The 19080-nt window shown below is 43.9% G+C and overlaps 1 protein-coding gene across 2 annotated transcripts in view; it reads right to left on the bottom strand.

Annotated features, from left to right (window-relative positions):
• The window catches only part of PARP8 (poly(ADP-ribose) polymerase family member 8), a 188260-nt gene that overhangs the window by 17811 nt on the left and 151369 nt on the right, over positions 1 to 19080 (bottom strand). The window contains exons 15-17 of one of the 2 annotated variants that reach the window (XM_066614239.1): positions 7630 to 7722; positions 2441 to 2566; positions 704 to 769 (exon numbers count right to left, since the gene is read on the bottom strand). In XM_066614239.1, coding sequence (XP_066470336.1) covers positions 704 to 769; positions 2441 to 2566; positions 7630 to 7722 — 285 coding nt within the window. The remainder of the gene's footprint in view (positions 1 to 703; positions 770 to 2440; positions 2567 to 7629; positions 7723 to 19080) is intronic. The other variant, XM_066614240.1, reaches the window with a different exon arrangement.

Here is a 19080-nt window from a genome sequence, read left to right as displayed (position 1 = left end):
TGTTCACTAGGCAAATCTCTTTCAGTGCAGTCCTATGCATGCTTGCCTTCTAGACTTCCAATATAAATTCTTATTGACAGTCACCGAAGACATGGATAATGAAGCATACTATGCCTTCAGCAAGTGCCAAGACAATTCTTTATCTCTTGTACATACATCTCTTTATCTATACAACTTGAAAGAGCATATCAAAAAGCAGCTTCAAACAAAAACTGTATTCAGAAGGGACACAATGTGCTGGCCCTCTCCCCAGCCCCTCCCCTTCTTTACTTAAACGAATAAGGTTTTAGTTACAAAGCCATTACTGAAGAAGATTGACACAAAATCAATTCTTCTTCTGATGGAAAGAATACGCTTGGCTGTGACAATGAATTAAAAAAAAATTAAATAAAACTGCAGCAAGCAGTAGCTGATCAATGTACCTTTCCACTAATACAGGGGACAATCTATCTGTTCTGCTTCTGGGAAACCCCCATTAAAATTAAGGGCTCTTGTGAAACTCCTGCTCAGTTCAATGGGACCATTCAAGCTTTATGAGCCTGTATTCTGGTACATTGATTTTATGCTGCAGCTTGCTGGACTCTATTATATTGTTAGGGTTTTCTTGCAGATTCTTGTTAAACAACCACACAAGAATGCTACAAACTCATAAACAGATGTACCTTATTAATAGTGAAAGAGCTCAATGGGTTTTTAGGCCTACCTGTGTCATTTCTCTTATGGAAGTAATACTATCCAGGGCTTTCATGACTCGGTCATAATTCTTCTTCTACAGTGAAACAAATGAATAGATTTTTTTTTTTTCCAAAAGCAATTCACTTTTTAAACAGTGTTCCCACTACATACAGTATGTAGTATATACTGTATCCCTGCAGTACTATGTAGAGAAGGGATGTCAAACTCATTTCATACAGAGAACCGAAGTTAATATTCATGGTGCCTGCTGAGGACTGGAAATGACATCATTAAGCAGAAAGTGACATCATGAAGCAGATGATGGCCAGAAATAAGCACTTTGTTCTCACATAAAATGACAGAAGACAAAATGTGCAAATCTTGTTTATATTTTCAAGATACGAGAGAGCCCAATTACCAAGCTAGGAGAACCCAATTATAATTGGGGCTGGAGAATTTGCTTCCGGAGGCCAGCATTTGACCTGCGGGCCTTATGTTTGACACCCCATTGTAGACCAAATGGTTCAGATGTCATGGAGAGCCACAGTTTGATCCTGGTGTGCAAAATTCACAACAAAATCCCCACTCCAGTCACATGTGAGCGGAGGACCGTCTGAACTTTTTGACCTGATTTAGAACAGAACAAAATCTGATGCTGTCAAACCCCACCACATACTGACATGTTCTAGAGTCTGAAAACAACCAGGATGCAAAACAACCTATGATCCCTAAGTTTTTGTATGCTTAATAGCAAACACTGCCACTAAGGAAAGGCGCAAAGACAGCCACACTAACAGACTTAGAGACAAGGGTTCATGAAAAAATATAGGCATACAGAGGAACAATCAACTCAGCTTTATCATACACATTCCCTTAGTTTGTTGAACATTACACTAATTATAAAGTAACAATCAAGACTAGATCTCATTCAGGAAAGGGGGTCATGATGGCTCAGTGGCACAAGATCCTTTTCAAATTAAGGTCTCAGATTCAATTTCTAGTATACACTAAAAGATAAGGAAGGATGACAAAGACTTTTGCATGAGAATTTGGAGAGCGGCTACCATTCAGAGTAGACTGTATGCAGTTTAACAGACAAATGCAGAGGTTCTCAAACTGTGGCTCCCTGGGGAGCTGAGGAAACCAGCCAGGGGAGGTGCAGAACCCCATGAAAAATCCACTGCCCTATACAATGTATAGGATTGTAGCCCTAATTGGGAGCCACAGTCAATGGCCCAGTAGGTCAAGAGAGCCTCCAGATGAAAAGGTTTGGGAACCACTGAACAAATGGTTTGATTCCACAGGATACAATTTCTCATATCTTAAGAGTTTGGTTTCTCAGAAAATGGGGGCTTTTTCTGGAGTAAATAGCTTTTTTTCCAGGAGTAAATAGCTACCAGACTGGTAGCCCAAGGGGACTGGGTTTGTGACAGTGGTAGGGTTACAGCCCTCCTACCCTCCAGTGTTCTACTTAAGTTTCCATTAATGAAAAACTATTCAAACATCACACAAGTTGGCCCTTAACTAATATTCTGGGTAAAGCTTTGATTGTGTATGACTAGCTTGGCTTGAGTTGGCTCTCCATGCCTGAATTTTTGATTGAATGAATATGCTCAAATTCATAACACTTTCCAGGTGAATCAGAATCTGTGGCAGTTCACATTAAACTACACATTCATAGTTTACTACACATTAAAAAGCAAACAGTAACTTCCTGCTTCCAAAAGTAAAATGAATATGTAGCATGCTTAGCTTTGGTACTTACCCTGGGATTAAAGGCCAGCATCTGAGCATCATTAGGATCGACTACAGAAGGATATGGCTCAAAAATGACAACCTTTCTGGGCGACTCTAACGCAGAGCGACACATGGAGACCAACAGGTCTACAACCTAAAAACGTTTTTACAAAAGAAATGCATGAAAATGATATCTTTGGAAGGAACAATATCATGGGTGATTTGCATTTATTTGTTTCAAATATTTCTACCCTGCTTTAAACAATTAAACAATTGACAATTAAAGACAACAGAAAATTAATTGAAAGCTTACCGAATAATACAGAAAATTAGTTGGAGAACTAATACAAATTCAACCCAAAGTAAAGGGAATCAATCCAAATTGGGAAAGGCAGAAAGAAAGGGCGCAATCGTAACGCCTTATGTCAGTGCTTTTCAGGACTGGCATAGCGGTGCCAATTGGACGTGAGCTGCATCCTGCAGTTGGGTGTCACTCACAGAGGCCTCCTCAAAGTAAGGGAATGTTTGTTCTCTTATCTTCGAGCTCCATTGCCCTTATGTCGGTGCTGGAAAGTGGGTTAGGATTGTGCCCAAAAGCATTCAAATGCCACTGGAAACAGAAGGCAACCTAATCTCAGAGGAGAGGCAATTCCACATGTGGGGTGGCACCATGGAGAGGGCCCTGGCCCACAATGCCACCAACTGAGTCTTTGTTAATGGCAGTGTTCACAGCAAGTCCTTTCCAGCAGACCTTAGGGGATGGGCCACTTCACACAGGAGGAGAAAGTCCACCAGGTAGCCTTGCCTTTTGCCCTAAACTGGATAGGGCTTTAAAAGTGATCACCAGGATCTTCAATTGTACCTCAAAACAGACCTGCAGCCAGTGAAGCTGGTCAACAGTGGCATGACTAGGCCAAACTACCTGATTCTGTTTACCACACATGCATTACAGTAATCCAATTTTGACAAAACTAACTCCAGAATAATTGTAGTCAAATCTGAATGACACACATTTAATGCAGCTGGCACACCCTCTCAAATGGAGCAGAGTCCTCTGGGACACTGCAGTCACCTGAGCATCTAGAAGCAGTGCTGGATCCAGAAGCAATCCAAACTGCAGACCTGATTAAGGGAGTATGACGCCATCCAGAACAGTTCAACAACCCACCATACATCTCTTGATCAACAGTGCCCTTGTTTTCTCTGGATTTAATTTCAACTTGTTTGCCCTCATCCAGCCCATCACCAACTTCAAAGAGCAGATCATGCTATCTGCAGCCTCCCATATGGGAAAAAATGAATATATCAAGCTGGGTGGTCATCTGGATCTCTGTGGCACTGGTGACACCCAATCCCAAACTTCTTCCAGCAGGTTCAGGTAGATGTTAAATCAAGTGGGGACAGGATCCAATATCATATTCATATTTTAACACTGCAAACAGCAACCGGTCAACTTATTCCCTGTGTCACTATGGCAGCTTGTCAGAGGAAGGAACTGTTTTGGACCACCCATTCCTTCTCCTGTGGAGGCACTCTTCAGCCCCAGTCAGCCCGTCAAGGGAGCCTCTACAGGAGAAGGAATGGGTGGCGCAATGCCACCAGCACCTCAACTATAGTGAAGCCTAATGGGCAATAATGTGCCCCCTCTTGGCACAGCACCTGGGACAGGTGCCCCTCAGATTCTACCCTAGTTAAGGCTCTGAGGATGACAGTGCTGACCAACTGATTAACAATGTGTGGATAGCACAAGAAGCAGAGAGTAGATGAGGACTTTTTGTCCCTTAACTATGACCACAGCACACTTTTGCCCTGGAAGCTGGAAAGAATTAAAATGTTTGTAAAATATAATGTGTGACGAAGCCCTTGCTGGATCATGGTAATATCATATATGACAAAACATATATCTTGGACCCCATACTTACAAGGGCTGCCAATGGCTTACGGGCACAACTTCCAAAATTCAAAAGGCAGCTGACATTCATGAGAGGCACAGAGTTAAAAAAAAAAAAAAAAGAGCTCCGTTCATTCATTTGCACCTTTCACCCATTCCAGTTGTCTAGCAAGCAAGATTCCAGATGTCTGGCTGTTCAGATGGATGATGGGAAGATAGTGGCCAACTGGGCCTGGATCCATATGCATTTGTGGAGTGGCCAAGAATAAAAATTCATCCCTTTATTAATCACTGATTCACCGAACATGCAGGTATTCAGACTGCAGTCACTTGCTTCACAACCAAAGCAATTTATTGAACTGCTTAAAAAATTCCCCCAAACTAATTCATTCAATCTAAGGGCACAATCCTGACCCCTTACGTCAGTGCTTTCCAGCCCTGACATAAGGGCAATGCAGCTCTGAGGTAAGGGAACAAACATTCCCTTACTTTGAGGAGGCCTCCGTGAGTGACACCCAACTGCAGGATGCAGCTCACGTCCCATCGGCACCGCTATACCAGTGCTGGAAAGTACTGACATAAGGGGTTAGGATTGCGCCCTAAGTCTTTTTATTGGATTTCGAGCTTATTATAAAATCAGTGGCTTCATCATTCATGATTTAGTTGGTCAAAGTGTAAATGCAAACTTATTCAGATAGTTAGTACAGTCAGTGACACTCTTCAGAATAGAACACAGCTGAGGCAGGCATGCAAGGAGGACACTGAAAAAAAAAAATCCAAATCATTTTAAATTTATTTGAATTCATGTTTAAAAGGGGGGAAGTTGGTTAAGGATCAGTTTATTTGTTTGGGGCACCCATATGTTTGCTAAATATTCACTTGTCCTGCACACCCATCAAGGGGGGGACTATTATTATTATTATTATTTTTTTTTTTTTTTTTTTTTTTTTTTAGGAGTATAGTCCATTCTTGTTATCCACTGGGGTTAGGTTCCTGGAAACCCCAGTAGATACTGAATCCGCAGATAGAGAGTCATTGAGCCTTTGGGATCAATGAGGTTAGGGGGAGGGGTAACTAACCCTGTCAGTAGGAGATCATCAATATGCAGTGGAAATCCCCAGGGTGACAGTGGAGACCTTTAAAATGGAGCCTGTGAATAGCACAAGTAGCTTTAAAGTGGCCATGGGAAGCTTCTGAAGGTCTCCACCGGCATTCTGAAGCTTCCAATGGCCATTTAAAACCATGAGCGCTATTCACGGGCACCATTTTGAAGGTGTCTGCTGTGTTCTGAGGGTCTCAGCTGCATTCTGAATGTCAGAATGCAAATAGCTAAGAACTGACCACAAATACAGTGAGGTAAGTGGCAAAATACTCAGGTAGCAAGGATTGATCTATTGGGGAGTGGGTTGAAAAGCGCTTCTCCCCCACCTTACTTCACCATGCTCAGCTGCTTTTCAGTAGTTTTTCTCCATTCTGCCTTTAATACTGAAAGTGAACTGGGTATGGAGAAAACTCCTTAAATCAGCCGAGAATGGTGAGGTAAGGCAGGAAAAGGGTGGGCTTTTCTCCCCTCTCCCACACACTTCTTTGAGTATAAAAGGTATATCTTCAGCCCTGATCTATTAGTGAAAGGGCCGGCACATGTTTAACACACACCCAGTTGCCCCACATTAGTTTGGCCATTTCTAGAATTCAGAAGAAAGATTGTTGGTTGAAAGATACCATCTGCCCAATGTTCTAAAATTCTTAGCAGGAAGCATATTTTGATTTAATGACATGGCCTGAGATGAATTATTATGTTCATAATCCTTCCATCTTTCTGATAACAGTCTTTTGATTTAAAATGGTTCACTGCAGGAGAACATTAAAAAAAGGGGGGAAAACAAAGAAAGATGGATTTTGATTAACACATCCTTCTGGTTCCACCCACAATCCCAGAAGGACACTGACTCATACCAAGAACAGTTCTCAAGCCTTTATGTTTAGGTCCCTGGAGGGAAATAAAAAAGATGGTGCTTTCCAGAAGTGAAATGCGAATGAGACACATCAGGACAAGAAGGCAGATTTCGGCTGTTTTCCTTTCTCTCCTCTGCTTACTTGGCATGAATAGATAATCTTTATGCCAACAACCCAGTGCTGCCCAGTAGATACAGTACTGAATTTGTTGCCAAGAAACACTGTGGATTCAAATCCCAGCTTAGCCACTGGGTAGCTAGAGGCAAATGCAGACAGCCAGCTTTCTACAGTGACCCAGATGCTGGAGCCAACTGATTGAATGGAAGCCTAAAGACTGGCCCTGCCTAGAACATTTTGGACTGAATTCCACATCAGCATACCTTGGGTGATACTTGCGTTGCAAGCTGAGCCAAAGATTGGTTACACAGACAGACTAAAGCCCAAAGCTGGCAAACCACCATCTTCTAACATAGACCTGGTATGTGTGGTGGTTTGTTATTTAAAGCACCCAAACTTGTGAAACAGCAAGGGATGTGGAAACTTAGTATCACATGTATCCTCTGAAGTGCTTTTTTCCACCAACTAAGTGGAACCTAGGTGGGAGCAAATGGCGCAGGTGTCAGGGCTACAGAGGGGGAAAAAAATCCATGGGAAGAAGGTCTAGCAGCTCTGTACATGAGTCCGGGGGGTGCAGGGAGCCCCATGGACCTCTCTGCAGGGATCTCTGTGCCTCAGAACACTGAAATGTTGCAATCATGATCCACTTCCTGTTTGTGATTACGATTTTTTTCAGTGTTTTGAGACACAGGGAGCCCTGCACAGGGATCTGTGGAGCTCCCACACCCCTGCAAGAGGCCGGCGCAGACAGAGGCAAGTAAAACAAAAGCCCCTCTGTCTGTCCCGATTCGGTGATGGCGCAATCCTGATGGGGGGGGTGGGGTGGTGATCACATCACATCAAAGACTTACTGTGTTTTTCAAACTCCTGGAGAGCACTAGCAGCACTATTGGACATATGATGAAATCCCTTGTGTTTGGTTGTAAAGTAAGCCCAGGTATTTTTGCAGGTAAGAGGGGACAGTTATTAAAGTTAACATAATTATAGTAATTAACAGAGCAGGGTTTGAACAAGAAAAGGTTGACATTTTACTCAAGTTTTCATTGTTTGTAGGGTGAAATTTGAGCATCTTTGAAAACACCAACTACTCAATTAAATGACAGCACAGTTAGACCTTTGAGTTTGGGACTCATCAAGGAAATATAAAATACAGCACAATGACGTAAGACAATTTGATAATAAATGCACAATACAAACATCACACGTAGCTGTGTATACATGTACCTAAAATCAATACATATATTTGATTTTACCTGAGCCCCTGTTGCAATTTCATCCGCAGCTTCATTCATCACTCCTAGAGTTTGAAAAGCAAACACACATAGCTCTCGTTCACACACAGTAGGCTAGAACAAGGAGGGAAAAAAAGAAAGAAAAAGTTTATGATTTGCATTAAGGAAACTTACAAGCTACTTGCAAAAAGCCCATCATTGTGACAGGAAAGCTTGAAGAGTAGTGATGAATGAGCTTCCTCAGCTCTACTCAAAATAAATTCAAGTAAACTGATTAATTGTTCAAAAAAAAAATCCAATTTATTTCAAAACTTGGGTCCTCTCATCTAGAGTTGGCATCCACCCTAGAGTTATTAAGGAATTGAAGAATGAAGTTGCTGATCTCTTGACTAAAATATGCAACTTGTCTCTCAAAACGGCCACGGTGCCAGAGGATTGGAGGATAGCAATGTCACACAGATCTTTAAAAAGGGAAAGAGGGGGGACCCGGGAAACTATAGGCCTGTCAGCCTAACATATATACTGGGTAAGATGGTGGAATACCTCATCAAAGATAGAATCTCAAAACACATAGATGAACAAGCCTTGCTGAGGGAGAATCAGCATGGCTTCTGTAAGGGTAAGTCTTGCCTCACGAACCTTTTAGAATTCTTTGAAAAGGTCAACAGGCATGTGGATGTGGGAGAACCCGTGGACATTATATATCTGGACTTTCAGAAGGCTTCAACACGGTCCCTCACCAAAGGCTACTGAAAAAACTCCACAGTCAGGGAATTAGAGGACAGGTCCTCTACTGGATTGAGACCTGGTTGAAGACCAGGAAACAGAGCGTGGGTGTCAATGGGCAATTTTCACAATGGAGAGAGGTGAAAAGCGGTGTGCCCCAAGGATCTGTCCTGGGACCAGTGCTCTTCAACCTCTCCATAAAAGACCTAGAGACAGGGGTGAGTAGTGAGGTGGTTAAGTTTTCAGACAACACCAAACTTTTCTGAGTGGTGAAGACCAGAAGTGATTGTGAGGAGCTCCAGAAGGATCTCTCCAGACTGGCAGAATGGGCAGCAAAATGGCAGATGCGCTTCAATGTCAGTAAGTATAAGGTCATGCACTTTGCGGCAAAAAATCAAAACTTCACATATAGGCTGGTGGGTTCTGAGCTGTCTGTGACAGATCAGGAGAGAGATCTTGGGGTGGTGGTGGACAAGTTGATGAAAGTGTCGACCCAATGTGCGGCAGCAGTAAAGAAGGCCAATTCTATGCTTGGGATCATTAGAAAAGGTATTGAGAACAAAACAGCCAAAATTATAATGCCGTAGTACAAATCTATGGTAAGGTTACACCTGGAGTATTGTGTCCAGTTCTGGTCACCGCATCTCAAAAAAGACATAGTGGAAATGGAAAAGGGATATTATGCACAAAAGGGATATATACAAAATTATGCATGGGAAGGATAAAGTGGATAGAGAGATGCTCTTTACACTCTCACATAACACCAGAACCAGGGGACAGTCATTAAAATTGAGTTAGGACAAAAGAAAATATTTCTTTACTCAGCATGTGGTTGGTCTGTGGAACTCCTTGCCACAGGATGAGGTGACGGCATCTGGCCTGGATGCCTTTAAAAGGGGATTGGACACGTTTCTGGAGGAAAAATCCATTATGGGTTACAAGCCATGATGTGTATGTGCAACCTCCTCGTTTTAGAAATGGGCTATACCAGAAGCAAGGGAGGGTACCAGGATGCAGGTCTCTTGTTATCAAGTGTGCTCCCTGGGGCATTTGGTGGGGCCGCTGTGAGATACAGGAAGCTGGACTAGATGGGCCTATGACCTGATCCAGCAGGGCTGCTCTTATGTTCTTATGTTCTTAAAGTCTTATTTTGAGACTCTCTAGCCAATAATTTAAGTGTCATCAGTTTTAAAGAGATAGGTTACACAGGCACACTTCAAGTCCCCACACTATCAGTGACGGCCAAGCCAGTCATTGTCAAGTGAAGGATACTGGTTTACCTTCACTGCAACGTATCCTTCTTTGCCTCATTCAACTCCATACTAGTATCAGACAATCCTTCATTATCCCTGCTTCTTATGTATCCGAACCACCTGTATTTTATGGACTCCTTGAAACATTAGATAACTTCTGTGCATTCCCTGTTTTTCCCCATTTGCAAAGCCTTTTTTTAAAGTAGGCACCTAAAATAGGTCTCTCTCTCTCTCTCTGAGCTTCTAAAACTCAGCTGCTGGTAAACTGCATGCCAGAATGCACTACCTCTCTGCACCATTTTTAAGCCATTTCCACTGCCATGAGGCTATCTGATGATGAATCAATTTTACTCAGTCCTCAGAGTCATGAAGTCAGCAGAAAACAAAACAAAATGGCATCAAACGCTGTAGCAAACAAGTATTAAAAATTAGGAGGGACACTGCTGTAAAAATATTGCTTTGCCATGCACAGGCTTGCATCGGCAATTGCCCTTGTTTCTTTGGAAGCTTCTAGCAGTTTCGTTTGCAGGGTTCTCTTTCCCCCTCAATGACTGCATGATGACTACAACACTGAAATATTTTCCCCGAGATTGCTTTAGAAGAGCCATCATCTTTCAAGTCCCATACAGCATCACACATTTGATTTATCTCATCTGCTGTGTTACGTTGAATTAGGCACCAGATGAAGCCGAACACTATCCCATTCGCCATGTAGCATGGTGCTCGAGACAAAAAGTGTTTATTATCTCTGCAGCTTTTTTCTGTTCGCACACTTCAGAGAACACTGTTCGCACTGAAGGCCTCTAGCCACTAACTCCAGGTTGGACTCCCGTGCTGCGGTAGGTTCAGTTCTGAGGCTGTCACTTTGGAGTTGCCCACCACACAGGTGAACCAACCTTAGTGACTCACAAAAACTGGGAGGCAGAACTGGCCTAGTCTTATATAAGCTGGGCCTAGTTTACATGTGAAATGCGGAGCACAAACCAAGCACAGCATTCAAGCAGGAACATACTTTAATCATGACAAAACCCATCCATAACTGTTTGCCCAATTTCTGCAGGGCAGGAGATTAACCCTTCCACACTGGGTGAAGAGGTAGATTTAACCAGCTAGGTATGGAGGTTGCCCTTGTCCTCAAGTCAATTTCACAATCCTCTAGCGCAGCCATTCTCAACCACTGTGCCGTGGCACACTGGTGCGCCATGAGTGGTCCACAGGTATGCCACAGCAATTTGGGGGAAGGTCATTTATTAATAGGGCCAATGGGAGATGTGAGTCCCCACTGGCAGCATGGTGTGCCATGTCAATTGTCAAAAACCTGGTGGTGTGCTTTGACCATTTTAATGCCTTGTCAGTGTGCCATGAGATGGAAAAAGGTTGAAAATCACTGCTCTAGCATCATAATATAATAATATAATAATAATAATATACAGTATTTATATACCACCTTTCTTGGTCTTTATTCAAGACTTTATTCAAGGCGGTTTACATAGGCAGGCTTATTAAATCCACGCAGGGATTTTTACAAATTGAAAGAAGGTTCTCTCTTTCAAGAACCACCACATTCGAGCTGTTACACTCCGATCTGGTTTAACATTCTGGCCTCCATCCTCCCACGCTCCGAGCAGATGGAACAGCTCAGCTGCAGCTTGCCAGCTGCTTCAAGGTCGCACGGTGCCGGTGGCCTCGAACTGGCGACCTTGTGGATGTTAATCTTCAGGCAAATGGAGGCTCTACCCTCTAGACCAGACCTCCTGCCCTCCTCATCTTCAATTTTGTCTCAGTCAGCAAATCTGGGGATACTATTAAAGGTGAGTGGACTGCCAGTTACTTTGGTTATGATTATATGCCTCCCACTATGTGGGGTGCATGAATAGACCACCTTGTTGCATGCAGAAAGCCCAAGATTCAAACCCAGGCATCTCCAGGTAGGGCTGGGAAAGAAATCCCTGTTATTAACTTTGGAGAGCTACTACCAGGCACTTGTGAGAATACTGCAGCAATTTTCAACCAGTGTGCCGTGGCACATTTATGTGCAGCGAACGGCCCACAGGCGTGACACAGGAGTTTGGGGAGGGTCATTCATTAGTATGGCCATTGGGGAGATGTGAGCCTCCCACTAGCAGCACAGTGAGTCTTAGCAATTGCAAAAACAAACAAACAAAAAAACAGTGGCGTGCTTTGATCGTTTTAGCACCTTGTCAGTGTGCTGTGTGATGAAAAAGGTTGAAAATTGCTGAAATACTGGACTAGATGGTTCAATATTCTGACTCAGAATACAGGAACTTTCTATGTGTGGGTCCTTCTCAGGTCCCTGGAACATCAGTAATCTGAAGGTAGTGTTCCTTGTTATAAAAATAGAAGCGCTACAAGGGTATCCCTACTGCCATCTGCTAAGTTGAGTGGTATGAATGTGACACCTATTCTGCAGGAGGCTTGAAGAATCGGCAGGCAGGTACAATAGCCCAGCTACAAAGGTGGCTGTTGGCCCATATTGCCTTCCTAATTTATCGCTTCCAGGCTCCCTTCCCATTAAACACAGTCACTCAAAGTACCAATCCCATCAGAGCAAGTGATCTGATTTATCCTGTCAATTTCTCAAAGCATTTATGAAGCTCAAACGAGGAATGCTACAAAGACACTAATAAGGCTAAAACATGACTGGCACTCTAAGCTACTATTGATCTAAAAACAGAGAGTGCGCAGAAAGGAATGCTAAGTGCACAGCAGGTGTCATTAAGGGGAAAAGAGGAACATTAGCAGTTTCCTGAGTCCTACTAAGAAAGTGTTTGCCAATGGAGATCAGACTTAACAGGTATTCCATTGTTGGCTCCTTAAAAATAAGGACACTGGTATTCTTTCTCAAGAGGTCAAATGCTTCAGCTTTTTAGCAAAAGAGGAAAGACAGGATATGACAGGAAAAGACAGCAACTTTTTTTCAGCCTAGGAAGATGAATGTTTTTGAGTTTAAAGAACTTTACAAAAAGTAAAAGTGAAAGAAAAGGAGCAATTACAGGACTATCATCTAACTAAAGAAATGAGACTAATTGTATGTGGTTCAGGAGTTGGACTTAGACCAGGAAGATACAGGTGCAAATCCCCACTCAGCCATGAAGTTTCCGGGGATCTAGGACCAAGTCACTGTCTCTCAGCCTCACCTACCTCACAGGGTTCAAGTGAGGACAAAAGGAAGGGGGAGCTATGTACAGCAATCCGAGCTCCTTTGAGGAAGGGCGGTATAAAAACTTTGAATTTTCGTCAATCAATATACATGCTAATCAATTAAATAGTGGCACTTTGGGTCCATTAACATGTTTTTAACTGAATGCCCTTAAGGGAGAAAAAGTTTGGTAGAAATAAAATAAGCCTCATATCACAATTTGACTAAACACTGCAGCTCCACAGTTAAGACATGATGTTGGCTGTGTACAGCCCTGCCAAGGAATCCTCAGCTGTGTAGACCATCCAGATGCCGCTGTATTGTATTGAAACTGTATCCCAAGCACCAGCCTGTAATGACCAAGGATAATGATCTGGCTGCCACCTGAACTAAACCACAAATTATGTTAAGTGCATCATTTGACTGGACACATTTGATTCTTTCTAAACAGAACAATCCAGCAGTTAGGGGGATGTAGTCCTTTTCCCTCGCCAAGATCCAGATTCCTATCATGACCCCATGGCTGCCATTTTAAATATTAATTTAGATAAGCATTTCTAAAATAAATATTTGGCTTGGAAGAAATGAACCCAAAGGTTCCAAAGGGTGTTTTCCTTCAATCCCCCTGGCAAATCAAATCTTAGGAGTCCCATGAAGCAAAACGATGGCAGAACAAAGAGCTAAAGCTCCTCTCCCATCATAGTCCCAAAGCAGACTGAGGGCCCAATCTTGAGTTTGTCAGCAGTGGCAGTATGAGCTTACGACCAGCGCTGGATATCATAAACACACTATAAAACACATTTACAGCACCATCCGTGTAGAGACCACTGGCGCTTAGCCCAGTACCAAATTGATGCTTCCCGGAGCAAGGGAAGAGCTACAGGTGGTGGTAAGGTTTGTCGGGGGGGGGAGGCGTTCTGAGGTGAGGAGAGAATGGGGTAAGGGGAGGAGCCAGGGTGGGAGGGGGTGGCACTGACAGAGCCCTGATCCATTGCATCCAATGCTCCATGTTGGGCTAAAAAGCCCGACACAGAGCTCCTCTAATCTGCATGGGCAAAATAGCTGGTGCAGACTGGATAAAACCCATTGAGGAAACTGTGCTCTTACCCGGGGGGAGGGGATGAATGTCCCCTTCCTCCACGGAGACTATGGTGGCTGCTGTGGCACCACAGGATGTAGCTGTAGCCATTTGGGCACCACTGCTCCTCTGGGAGCTGGGCAGCTTAGGATTGGGCCGTCAGTCTGCCCACAGCTCTTGTTTAGAGAAAAAAAAAAGGCAAGCATATCAACTCTAATTATATGTTAAATACAACATTTGACATCATGCTCAATCCTGAGATTGGGCTGGGCCGGTGCAAGTTCCTTGCACTCCATGCCTCCATGGCAATGGAATGGGCTATGTCAGCGCTGGCTGAGCTTGGTCGGCATGGGGGTCTGCAGGGGGCATGGGGAGGGTGGGGAGGAGGTGTTTCACAGCAGGGGGAGGGCGAGCAGCAGGTAGGCACATGGGGTGGTGGTAGGAGAGCAGGTGGCAGGGCCAGAATCCGGCATTTATGCTGGATGCTATCCCCATTCCTAGGCAGCTCCAGGCAGCTCGGTTCTGCACAACCTCCAAGTAGCTTCATTGTGGCTGCAGCAGCTCTCCCCAGGTAAGGGGAATCAATTCCCCTTGCCCCAGGCTGAGCTGCTTTCAGTCCCAAACTTGTGCTGGATACAGCACAGGCCTGCCAGCCTCCCCAATTCCAGTGCAGTTTAGTATTGCACTGCCCAGCATATTCCCAGAAAATGTTACTTGTAAATAAGACAAATACGTTTCTGGAAAGACATGTATTTCTTCCCATGTATTTCTATGACTGTATCATACTAAGCATTCTTGTGAGAGAGCCCAGATTTGTTACAGTTCTTTTGCTACTGCGCATGGCATTTGCTATCCCAGAGCATTTTGGTGCTAATCCACAATCAGCTTGGCCAAGTTGTGGATGGGAAGCATTCGCGTGTGCATCTTTTCTCCATCCAAGCCACTGTCCCATTGCAAGTCATCTCAACAACAAAACAATATTTACTGAAATACTGTTTCATGTATTTAGTTCAGGTAAAACTCCACCTGCACAATTACAGGGCAGCAGAAAAGAGCCTTATGCTGGGGGGGGGGGTCTTCTGAGACCCTTCTTGAGTTGGGTAACTATAAAAAAACTATAACTTTTTACCCTGCTTTTGAAAAAAATAAAATTTGCTGAATTTGCTTTTGGGGGAAAAAATTGCTCATGTCAGAAATCAGATGTTCTCAATTACTATTTTTCCTCTTAAAAGCTTTCTTAAATAGATGGAAACATTCTATTAAGGCTCACTGCAACTTCTTAATAATTTAGTGTTTCTTATATTTGAACAACACTGTAATTCATCTTTTCTTTTGGCTTTGAAAAAATATATATATATCTGTGTTTTGAAAAATGGATTGACTGACATAAGCACAGGAGACAAGACTCTCTTCAGCTAATGCTTCAACTCCCAGGCGGTCCACTGAAGTTCCAGGAAAACAGTGCACAGCAAAGCAATTCCACTCTTCCCCTCTACTGGATACCAAAGCTGCCATCTGGAGAGGGTTTCCATGCTCTGTAGATTTTTTTAGAAAACAGTACCAGTTCAGCACAATTTTAAATTTGCACACACTGGGGTAAGTGACATTTGGCTAGAGAAAGAGGCGGTCAAGACATGCAATAAATCCAAGTAAACCCAACTTAAACCCAAGCTGCAGGCTGGTGTCTTCACTGGGGGATGTGAGGATAAATAGAATGCCAGATGCGGGGGAGTGGTAGCGAGATGCAAATACCTTGTTGCCTTGTGTGCCTCTGAGACAAATGGTTGGCCACTGTGATTGACAGGAAGATGGACTAGACAGGCCCTGGGCCTGATCCAGCAGGGCTCTTCTTATGTTCTTGAATATGTATGTAGATCAGCAACAGCATTTGGGATGCTACTCTCTCTTAGAAAGCAAGAGGGATCATCAACTCTGTCATGTACGTTGAAGCATGATCGATATGGGACATCGACATGGCACACAAGTGACCCTAACCTAGCCTATCCTAAGCGGCATGCCGGTGGAACATGTGTACTGCTGACATGCCAGGCCTTAACATGGTTGCAAAAATGCCATAAAGCACTTTATGAAAGTGTGAAAGTTATGCGCACTGGTGGGAAGGTTATGGTATGCTGGCAGCAAGTTCAGAGCCTTCCTGCCGATATCAGCAGCCAGAGGGACACGAGCCAGAGCAGGTAAGTCCAGAGCAGGGGGAGAGCAGCGATGGGGGTGGGGACAGACAGCTCAGGCTCAGATCAGGCCCAGAAACACCCTTTGCCAACAAAGGGTTGAACAAAGGGCTTAATTTGCCAACAGGGATGAACGCAAACTTGTACCAGCAATATCACTGGCACAGATCCGAGTACCTAATGCAGCTGCTGGGGCTTACCCTGGGGCAAAAAAAAAAATGATGCCTTACTGCAAGGAGACTTCCAGTGGTCTAAATTCTCCTGTGGGATGCAGTGTAGCCCGCACTAGTGCTGCCTCACCACTGCAGGGGAATTTAGTTAGATTCAGCTAAACATCTCTTTATTAGCCCCCAACATACTAACACCATAATTTACAACACACATCCCACCCACACAGACCTTGAGGAGGAAAAGAAGACTAACTTCTAGTAAAAATACTTAAAGATATACAAAGACACACACACACACACGCCCCATTCCCTGTTTAGCACTGTTAACTCATCAACATCACAACAGCATCACAAATTCAAAACATGGAGTCAGAGGTCATTACTACTTGAGTCGCTACTGGCATCTTCACCACTACGTCATGACATAGATCTTAAACATTTGGGGCAGTCTCACCTTACAACCCACTGCACTTCTGCCCATTACAACCAGAGGCTGTGTGGTGGCCAAGGGTCCACCTGGCCTGGATGAGCCTTGAACCCTCACTACCAGTGGCTGTACCCAATGCACTCTCAGAAACTGCAATCACTGTGCCTGCAGCAAAGAAAGTCTCATACCCACCTTCTTTGCTTTACTACCAGGACAGGGAAATCTTCCCTTTGTCAATTTGACATGATTGCAAGGAATTCTATGGGAACAGGGAAATATGCTGCGAGTTGGAAGCATAACTACAAAATGCATCTTGCAAGAGAGCTGCAATCTATATTCCAATCTATATTGCTCATGGTGCTTCCCAATCTGTATGTCAGAAGCACCATAAAACACCTCAAGTGCATAAGAGCTGGAGGCTATGAATTCAGATGTAATGTTTCAAGAGTGCATTTGCCTTTCCTTTCACCTTCAAAGCAACCCGGAGCGTGGGTGCGTGTGTGAGTTGTGAATGCTCTGACAGAAGAGAAGGATGCTGACTAGATGAAACTTTGCATCTCATTCTCTAAACTCTTTCCCTGAAATCAGAGAACTAAACACAGAGTACAAAAGAAGCTCATCACCCATCCCTTATTGGTCATGCTACTTTATTTAACCCATTTCTGCCCAGCCCACAGGAGTTCACACTGGATTGCGACCAGCAGTGGCTTAGCCAGAGGCAAGGGGAAACTTTTCCCCTTACTCCTGGGTAAGGACTGCTGGCCCCAATGGGACTCTTCGGACTTGCACCACCTCCTCGCCCACCCGCTGCCAGGGCTGCTCATCGCCCTCCTTCTCCCCACCTAGGAACGCCTCCCTCCCTCCCCCTTCCCACCTCCCCCACACCTACCTGTCTCCCTTGCGTTGACTCATCTGAGCTGATGCAAGGAGCCGGGAGGAAGTCAGTGTGGAAGCCTCTGTAGGCCGGTGCTTCTGTGAGCACCGGCCTGGCTTCCTCCCACGGAGGAACAAACGTGCTTTACGGCATGTTTGCGACCCTCCCAGGCCAGCCCAAGGGACTTGGGCCGACTGAACTCAAGGTTTGGATTGCGCCCTAAAGCAGTGGCTCCAATTAATTGGTCGGCAGATGTTCATATTTTAATGATTTCAAAACAAATACTTGTAAAGACTGTGAAACATACATTTCTTACTATACGATGATGCTGTTTGCTGCCACAGATGTGCTCACCATCTAAAGTTAAAAGATGCCTTTTCCTGAGAACTATACATTTTTTTATTGCATGCATATGGTTTCAGATTGAATCTCTGATTGGCTTGAACTCATACAAATGATTGGCTACGATTCCTTTACCTTCACATGGAAATAGAAAAGCAGGGCAATCTGGTGCAGTAGTGTAGCTAGAGGGGGTGCAAAGCACTAAGTTTTGTCGGGAGCCTCACAGCAGCGTGCAAGTGGCTCCTCCTCCTGCCCTTCGGAGCATTTGCCTCAGTTTTGCTTCCCCTTCCAGGAATAGCTCCGAATAGGAGGGGAAGGGGCCACTTGCACAATGTGATGACGCTCCCTGCAAAACTTAGTGCTTTCCCCCCTCTAGCTATGCCACTGATTTGGTACCAATGCCCTGCTTGTGAAGAAAGCAATCTGACACTTGGTTCCTGTGCTTCATTGCCCATTCTTGAGCTTGGACGTTAAGAAACATTATCTTTGGACGTTATCTTGGACGTTAAGAAACTTTATCTTAAGATAACGTCTGAACGTTATCGTTCAGAGCGCGATACCATAGTCTTTCGAGACTGAAGGTTGCCAACAACAACGTTAAGAAAAATATGCTGTCTGAGATTTCAACACAAGGTGGCGCCTCAGAGGACATTTCATAAATTGAAGGGGAAACATTTTGGTATGTTTCTGTGGGTTGAACTTATTAAAAAGAATATAAGGTCCACGGGCCAATGTGGGTACCAGTCAATATAACACCAGAGTTAAAATGATTTCAGGTACGCTTCTTCCTACCTAAATCAGAAAGGAAAATATAGAAGCAGTTTGGTAAATGGGAGACACATTTTAAATAATGGTAAATGAGCTGAAAGGGGAAAAAATTATATCAGACCCTGACTGTCATTACAGATAAATTATCCCTTATCTGAAATCTGGTCTATTCTGAAATATAGGCATTTTTGTCCAATGCTTTTTTTTTTTTCAACTTTCTGTAGTGTGAACACTTGTACTCATTCCCATGTACAGTACAGGTACAGGCTCTAAGTTCTAGTGTCTGCTCAGCAGTGCGTACTTGTACAGACACTGTTGAAAAATAGCAAAGAGGCCAGCAGACGTCCATACGGGTAACAGTGAAAAGAGCAAGAGAAAGCATTTTTCATTATATTTATGCAATTATCCTGAATTCCAGACAAATCCAAAATCCAGACACTTTCCCGCCCCAAGCAGTCTGGATAAAGGATACTCAATCTGTATAA

Source organism: Tiliqua scincoides, chromosome 2, assembly GCF_035046505.1.
Source record: "Tiliqua scincoides isolate rTilSci1 chromosome 2, rTilSci1.hap2, whole genome shotgun sequence".
NCBI classification, from domain to species: domain Eukaryota; kingdom Metazoa; phylum Chordata; class Lepidosauria; order Squamata; family Scincidae; genus Tiliqua; species Tiliqua scincoides.
This window is presented reverse-complemented; position numbering and strand designations above follow the sequence as displayed.